Consider the following 9,143-nt stretch of genomic DNA (forward strand, 5'->3'; position numbering starts at 1 on the left):
TGCCTCCATAGCTGCACCATTGACAGACCTAACAAAAGGGAAAAAGGCAATAATGATTCAGTGGTCCGAGGAGGCAGAAAAGTCGTTTCAGGCCCTGAAAAAAGCCCTCTGTAGTCAACCAGTGTTAGTGGCCCCTGATTTTACTAAAGAGTTTATTGTGCAGACGGATGCCTCAGAAGTGGGTTTGGGCGCAGTAATGTCACAGGAGGTAAATGGAGAGGAGCACCCCATTACATATCTGAGCAGGAAGCTCACTTCCTGCGAAAGGAATTATTCTATTGTAGAACGAGAATGTCTGGCCATAAAGTGGGCTCTGGAGTCCTTGCGGTACTATCTGGCTGGTAGGAAGTTCAGATTGGTGTCAGATCATGCTCCATTACAGTGGATGTATAGAAATAAAGGTAATAATGCCAGGGTGACAAGGTGGTTCTTGGCATTACAGGACTTTAAGTTTGTAGTAGAACACAGGGCAGGGAAAGATCATATAAATGCAGATGCCTTGTCAAGGGTCCATTGTCTGATGGGATCAAGTGCCCAGTCTCCTGGCCTTGGGCAGAGGGGGGGGGATATGTAGGCAACCAGCAGGAAAAATAGTGGAAGGTAGATATGTGCCAAGCAGGTTATTGTGCTCTGTATGGAAGTTTCAGGGAGTTCAGGGTTGCCAGTCCGCTTGTACATCCCAGACTTTCCACATATCTGAATTGCAGCAGGAGAACTACAATGTATGTGCCACAGAGGTCCTGGGACTCTGTGGGGGAAAGACAGCAGTTCGTGGTCAGTAACTATAGGTTACTGACATTTGCTATTTAGTATAGCTGCTGTGTGGCTAAAATGGGCTGTCTTTCTTGGAACGGCTGTAGCGTGGGTGGGAGGCCGTTCCCATATTCCGGTCCAGGCTTTACTGGGTTTTTTAAAAGCCTCTGACTTGGTGCATGAGGTGTGGAGAGACAACCTGCTGAGAGTGTTTGATTGAGTTGATCCACAGTGAATCTGGCAGACAGGAGCTGGAGAGAGAAGCCCTGCAACAGAGCTGCTACAGACTTGCTGGTCTGAATAAGGACATAACTACACGGTGGTGTGTATATGCTTTCTGTTAATGTTCCTGAAAGTCAACTGCTTTGTGTTTGAAGCTAGAACGGCTGCTGTAAAAGCCTCATGCTGGACTATTTTTTTTCTGGTTTGTTACCAATAAACGTTTTTTAGTTGCATCCAAAGCCTGCTTGTGCCTACCTCTGGTGACGCTAATTCCCACAATATATATATATATATATATATAAAAGCTACCATGTATGTCCTTGACCCAACAAATATCTAACAGTGTCAGCAGTTTGGAAAGCAGCTGAATTCCAGCTGACGGATTCACTGTATACCAAGCAGAATCCTATTTATCAAAGCAGAGATCTTACTTAAATATAACAAACTGGATTTCACACTGGATAAATTATTTGCAAAAATATCCCCATTTGAGCAAAAATGCATTTGTTAGTTTTTTGTTGGCTCTGTCACAGTTTTTCCAAAATGCAGCATGGTTAGGTTTTGGCATTTTTTTTCCTGCAAATTGTGGCATTTGCCTTCCATACAGTTCAATGGAATTATGTTTTAAAAACGCCAAAGGAAACATTAAAAGAAGCCAATCACACCTAAAGTCCAAAACGCCAAAAAAACTGTCAAATATTATCTTGGCATTTTTGCTGGTGTATTTGGCTTTAGGTGTGATTGGCCTTTTTTTTTTTTGTTTTTTTGTTTTTTTTTGGAGGCCAGAAAAAACATTGCAAATGTATCTTCTGTTCCCCCATATATACAATATGAATAGGAAATACCAAGAGACAGGATATAAGCTGCTATCAAGATGTTATTCCGTCTCTACAGTTTTGCATAGACGATTTCTGGGAAATTCTTTGCTATGTTGGAGATAAAATACAGATGAAGGTTCTGTATTACACATTTAGTGAGATTACTCCCACATGTGAAATAATATATTATCAGTTCTCAGATGACCCAGTGTTTTTGCTGCTTTCATCATGACTCATATGGCAGTGTTGTGTATTCTTAACAGGTAGATATTCAGCAGGAGTACAGTATATATATATATACACATTTTAGATGGGATTAACATTATCTTGCAAATAGAAGTCTGCAATTTCTCTCTATTATGAGGCATTCACACGTTCTGTAATAAGTCCGTGCATGTTGTGTCCATATAATAGTGCAAAGATTCCAAGAGTTTCGGAGCTCGCAGCATCATAATAAATTATGTTGCCAGCCGTTCCAAAACCGGTCCGTAGCTCATTATCTAAACATATGGACCGTGCACAGAACAAATGAACATCCTCCTAGGCTGCGTTAACATAATATTTAGGGCAGTATTCATTGCTTATTTTGGTCAGTATATTTAGCCAAAATCAGGAGTGGAAGCTGCATAGAACCCCCCACCCCCCAAAAAAAATACTATGTGTGAATCCAGCCTTATGCACATGTTCAGTATTTTTTTCTTGCCCATAGATTCCTCCCACTATCTACCCATACAATGCGCTAAAAATTACGGATTGGGCATCTGTAGTGCATCCGTTTTTCTGTGAATCCGTTTTTTAGAAATACAACCTTTTAACATGTGACTAATGACTCATCTTTATTTTTTTAGGGAAATACGGATGGCAAAAGGTTACAATCCATAGGAAATAGCAGATCCCATCGATTTTCTATGAGAGAATGCGCAAAAAAATCTAAGTCCCCACTAGGACATTTCCTTTATTTTCAGGGTTAGTTTGCATCCTTGGTAATCTACTGATCGTGTGAATAGACCAGTAGACATTAAAATGCAAGTCGAGTATGGAAATATAGATCCATAGATTACAGGATGTGTGAATAAGGCCTGAGAATATCTGTATACATTACAAATGAGTCTTTGTAGCTTTGTTCTTCCATCCGTACTTACAGCAAATGTTTAGCAATTCACAGCAGTTTTATGTAAGGTTTTCATGGATTACCTTGAATTGCTGGAAATTTGCTGCAAGTCCTAATAAAGTGCAGTGTCACCACATGCAGTTATTGCACAATCAATTACAGTATATTGCAGCACCTGATGGTTTCACTTTCTGGCTGTTCTTCTGCCTTGGCAAAGCTCAGCACAAGGCGGCATGCTGTAAACACTAGTGATGAGCGTACGCTAATTGTTCATGTTTGCCGATCACGAACAATTTATTTGATGATCGAAATGTTTATAACAATAATCTTCAAACATATTCAAATATGCGACCGTTTATCTCGCGATGTACACAACTGCGCAATTTACGCTTTTCGTTATTTGTTTGTAAATATATATTGTAAGGCAGCAGCTGGAAAAGTCTGTAATGGTATATATATCCCGGCCAGTTTCTTGGCATATACCTGGAGAGACGCAGGCGCATGTCACCAAGGTATGGAGCCTTCTTGAAATAAGAGCCATTAGATGGTGTTAGCGGTGTTAGGCAGCTGATACATGCAGTGTTAGATTGACGGTTTAAGTCAGTTCCGGGACGGCTCTTATTGGGAGCAGGCAAAGTGTTGGGTGGGTGCCTGCTTCCCATGTTCCATGCCGGGACTTGTTGGGTATATCTAATATATGTATAGAGATGGTGATGTGGGTTGTAGGCCTCCTGTGACATCAAGGGCCAAGTTCAAGGGACAGTTCACACTGAGCAAAATTGGTGGAATTCTGCAGCAGAGCTCGCCACTGCCGAATCCTGTCTGCCATCTGTTTCAGTGGGACGACTCGCGCACCTCTGTTTCTGCGGCTCTCCACGCAAAGAATTTACGTATTGGCGAAGAGCGCTGATTTTACTCTGTGCAAACTGGCCTTAATGCATTGTCTTTGTAGAGAGGGAGGAGTCAGGGAGCTGGAGACAATATTAATTTTATAATTCTACTATCTTGCTGTGAGTTTCATTTAAATACAATTTTCTAATACTGGAGCACTCCTTTACGTCAGATAAACCCCTTAAGGCTGGGTTCACGCTATGTGTTTTTTCCATGTGTTCTGTTTTGGTTTGTGGGCTCCCATGTCTCTTAATGAGTTCGGTTGATGAAGATGCAATATGAATGTGTGTTTTACTGTTATGAACAGATTAAACTGCCTAGTAAATTATATATGTCAGTAGCGTTTATCTACATCTCTTTTGCCTATATCTTTTCAAGTAATGAAAGTACGATCAATGGACATAAAGCCATTAAGCTTTGCTGTACTAATTGATTTTTTATAGTACACAGTCTAATTGTGTAGACGCACTAATAGCTAAAATAGCTAAATGAGAAATCCAAAATATTGTTTCATTAGGATTTCTACATTGCAAACATTCAATCATTTGTTAATCGAATTGGCATTTACAGTAAACCTTATGAACTGTACTAAATCCAGGTTGTATCAGTCTATCATAGGTGTACAAGCTGAGACCCGATTCATACATTTGTAGAGCTTTCTGAAGCTAAGGACCAGCAGCCGTGGACAGCACTACAGATGTACATGTGTATCCGTCCACATTTGTGCAGACCCATTTATTTTTTTGGCCCCCTTACACACAAAGGTGTAGCTGGTATCCTTGCCTTTAAAAAAAAGGAAAAGAAAAGAAAAATGGCAAGGCAGTACTCGACTGTATTTGTGGCACGGATTTCGATCCTAAGATGGACCTGAACACCTACAAGTGTGTGGGGCCATAGAAATGAATGGGTCCTTATTCTGCCCGCATTTGTGGGTTCACAGCAGAATAAACAAGTGCTTCTCAAACTGTGAGGCGCCCCTCTATGCCGCACAATCCTTTCACTTCAACAATATCAAGTTTAAGAACATTACTGACTTATTTTTTTTTACTTATTTTAATACTTTTTTAAAATACTTTTTAAAATAATTTTAGGACTGAGCAATAGTTTTTATTATTACATGGACTTCCATTACAGATGGTGAGGCCCCATTATCCTTTTGGTCAGTCTGGTGAGGCCCAGGCATCTCTTGGCTCTGTTGGGTGAGACTCCAGTAGAAAAAGTTTAAGAAGCGGTGGAATAAATGGGCACGTGAAAGGGGCCTAAAATGGGCAAGTGTCCTTACACTGCCTGAGACTATCCAATCAGAGCTGACAGTGTAGGACAATGAACATTGATACGCAAAACAGCAATAGTCTCCTTGAAATCCCAAAATATGTCTATTCCCATGTCAAGCTAAGTAGCCACAAGGACATGCATATAAATCAAAAAATCCACGGCACTCAGAAATGTAGCAAAGTAGATAGATGCCAGCTACCGCTCCTTGTTCCACAGGTGAACCAATATAATGCCTAAAAAAGAGTGCTACTGACTTTTTGGGATTTCACAATGACATGTAGATGTCGCTCAAGGTTAAATCAGCATCCAAAAAGAATCACATATTGGTTAAAATAGTCACCTCCACAATATATACATATATATATATATATATATATATATATATATATATAGATATATATACACAAATCATAGATTTCTTTATGATATAAAGCCATAGGAGATGTAATTTCCAAAAGATGCAAACAATATAAACTATGCCCTAAATATAATTTCTATATGTATTTGTGTCTAACAATGTAAAGACACCCCCCAATTGGTAACACCCAGTTGTCTATTTAGTAATGCATTTCTAGTAAGAAAAACTGGAGCGAAACAACACAGCGCCACTAACTGGAGTCTGGGACCAGGTTTCTGCCGAAAGGATTGGAAAAGAACATTAGGGGAGAACATTTTTCTTACCTTTTTTGGGAAATTAAGCAGGTGGTAAACAATTAAGGGCAGAAAGAAAATAGCCCTTTGATAGCTAATGGTATTCAACAGTAGTGCACTAACAACACTCCACTCCCAACACATCTATTAATATATATGGATGCTTAGCACTTCTAAGCTACTTGTCTTTGAGCTGAGCACATGCACATTTAGAAGACTTGCCTGTTTCACATTATTGTAATTTTAGGATATTATCTGGCATCTATAGCATACTGGCCAAACGGAGACATTATTAGTCCCTTTACTAGTTTTTACTTTTTATAATTTAACATAGAGGATACAATGGGGGGCAAATGAAAAGTCTTGTGGGGTCTGCTTGTGTTTTCTACTGTTTATGGCAACTTGATTTTTGGGGGTGGCACATCCTGTTATTTGGTGCACCTTGATTTTGCTCCAAAAATAAGGCACGATGCTGCCTATAATTAAAAAAAATCTCAGCTAATTCAGTTTTGTGGAGTATCCAGGTTTTTCTAGGGAAATGTTAGGATTCAGATTTCTTTTTTTCTTGGTACAAATTGTGGTGCAAAGCTCAGTGCACTAATAATTGGTGGAAAACCATGCAAAAAGTACTGGGAAAAGTTTTATTTATTCCTCCCCAATATATAGTACCTGCCGTTTACTAGCCATTATCCCTTTCATTGCATTATGAAGTCTACGTGATGGAATAAGTTTTCAGATGTTCAATCATTGTGCAAAGTGGTTAAATATGTAATGGCCTGGACTTCTAGAGTATATTACAATTATAGTATACAGAAAAAGCTTCTGTACTACCAGGAAGAGTAAGCTTTTACTATGTATAGCATCTAAATGTATCTAATCATGTAGCCGACTTAAATCCTGGTCTTCTTCTACCCCGTTAGGGTGTCTTCCCCACCAATCTGTACCATTACATTGAGCACTGAGTGAATGGGAAATCTGATGTCACATTTACTAAAACATTGGCAATATTGGCAATTTAGAATGTATTAGAAATTGGATGGAGATGAAACAACGACAAGCAAGAAGAGTTCACATTCAATCTACCATGAACATTATAGGTTTTCCCATCTTTTATCCATTTGCAATTTGGATATCAGTCAGCTCCCACTACAAACTGCAGTCCAGCAATAGTTTGTCATTGACGGATAACCAACAGTATGACACGAAGACTTATAAACTATGAAACCTGTGTAAAGGATGCCAGAAAATAGGAAGCAGACTGGAGAACAAGATACTTGTTAAAAATAGCTGTCTCTTCTTCCAGGTGCAGATGCATCATTGTATCATTCATTTTGGATATTATATAGAGAATATTCAAGTATTCTCCCAGAACAGCCATGGAGCAGAGATTTGCTATTTCCAATTATCTGCTGCTTCTAGACTAATTCCGAGTTGTTTTTCACTTGCTCATGTTCTGACCTTTGAGGTGTGCACATCTATTGAGGAATCCTGGGTTATATATAGCATCTTTCTATCTCATCCCACAGTCAGGCTGTGACTTGCAAACAAATTAGTGTAGGTACTGTACCACAGCCTTCTCGGATGTGGGAGAAAGATACTTTTATGTGCAATATTACTATTTAAAGCAAGTCTTTACACCTATTTTAAGATTTTTATCCGGTAATTTTTTTATTTGAAGATTTTTATCTGGACATGGAAAATGCTTTGGCTAAATTGTATTTACTTTCAAGGCACATTTGAGCTTGGAATAAACCAGATGAATGGTGAATACAGCCTGAATCTTCTAGGGCAGCTAAATATCATTGCACACACATATATAAAGTACATTGATATAGCACGCTCACCGTGTCTCTGTGACTATATGATTTATGTAGTCAGAAGAGGTACGAGTGCAGGAATCGAAACACTGGAGATCATGATGACCTTTACTGAGTTATGACTTGTCTCCTGCCTTCCATAGAATGAATATGATATGTCTACAGGAGATCACACCTATGCATACCTGCCTGCTTTAATATCATCAACATACATTAGACAGTAGAAAAGACAGAGGACATTTCAAGGATCTCAGAAGAATATTTATCACTGCTTTCCCTGCTACAATATGTAACTGTAAGGTAAAGGTTAAATATTGTAACTCTCTGCGGGCAGCAGCGTTAGAAAGCAAGACTGTAGGTTGCAAAGTACATTTCTAATAGCTGAACCTAATAAGAACCTAGGAGATTCACGGAAAGGTATATAAAGAACTCACTGCTGCAGAAATAATAAAAGAAACCATTTGTACTTACATTCATCTTCTATGTTTCTCCCTTTCAAGTCATTTTACAGGAAAATTCCAATCATTGGCAGATCGCAGTGTTTGAGAGGCATGTTCTGCACCAACTGTCTGTCATATTGTTCACTGCTTTCCTTTCCCTTCAGAGACCATTCCTCCTGGACGCGAATGCTCAGTTCAAAAATAGACTTTAATTCACTTCAAACATTCACGCCTTAACTCTTTGCAGCAGCAGCTGACAGCGTTTAAGCTAGCAAAATGTAGCTGCAACCAATTTCAATATAATTCCCCCCCTTCTCTGGAAAAAAAAATGACTAGACTGTGCCTGGGGTCTCCTGAACTTGTCTTAACCCTCCAATTTCATGACGATTTCTGAGCAAGGCTGGAAGAGCGAGAGCTGATCGCTCCAAAAGCCTTCCCTATTTCATTCATCAACCTTGCAGGGGGAAATGTGTTTCTGATATGAATTATTCATGAGTTCAGTTCTGCTAGACCCAGGACATGGTGTTAATCATTAATAGGTTGTGACTTGCTTTTTTTTTTTTAAATCTTCTTTCTTTGTTAAGATTTCCATGGTTTGCTGTGCTACATAGAGAAATAACTCTTTACCGTCCCCCCCCCCCTTTCCTTTATATTTGCATCGTTATACTATCTATTCATCTTATCCTTGTTGGAGGAATTCAGTGTAATGTAAAAGGGTGATAACCTGGAAGTGGCTTAAGTAGTTCTTGTTAAATGTCAGAAATTTTGATTGATGACATCATGGACAAAGACTTGTCCAGTCTATAACTGAAATAGAATCAAACTATCGCCATAGCAACATAATGAAATTCTAGTAACCCTGTCCTATACTTTTTCCTCTCTGGAAATACAGTACAAAGAGCCAATGGCTGGATTGGTAGTGAATGGAGGCTAAGACTACTTGCTTCCCTGCTGCTTCATTTAATACAAGCTTGACTTGTCCTACACTTGACTAGATCAGCCTCAAAATACCCACCAATAAAATGAAAGGCTAGGACATTTACTAGAACTTAATGAGCCCATTGTCTTCTGGAGTCAGAATGTAACTTCAGATGAGCGCTGGGCGTTTTAATACTGTGTTATACTCCATACTGGTGTTTGATTATTTTCAATCTTTAAGTGTTTT

The 9,143-nt window shown here is 39.1% G+C and overlaps 1 protein-coding gene across 1 annotated transcript in view; it reads right to left on the reverse strand.

Moving 5' to 3' along the window:
• Positions 1-8,255, reverse strand: part of SCHIP1 (schwannomin interacting protein 1) — a 116,399-nt gene extending 108,144 nt beyond the window's left edge. Inside the window, exon 1 of the mRNA XM_069975270.1 lies at positions 8,010-8,255. Within this exon, the coding sequence (XP_069831371.1) occupies positions 8,010-8,015 (6 nt within the window). The 5' untranslated portion in view covers positions 8,016-8,255. The remainder of the gene's footprint in view (positions 1-8,009) is intronic.
• Between the last annotated feature and the right edge of the window lie 888 nt (positions 8,256-9,143).

This window comes from Dendropsophus ebraccatus, chromosome 6, assembly GCF_027789765.1.
Source record: "Dendropsophus ebraccatus isolate aDenEbr1 chromosome 6, aDenEbr1.pat, whole genome shotgun sequence".
Lineage (NCBI taxonomy): Eukaryota > Metazoa > Chordata > Amphibia > Anura > Hylidae > Dendropsophus > Dendropsophus ebraccatus.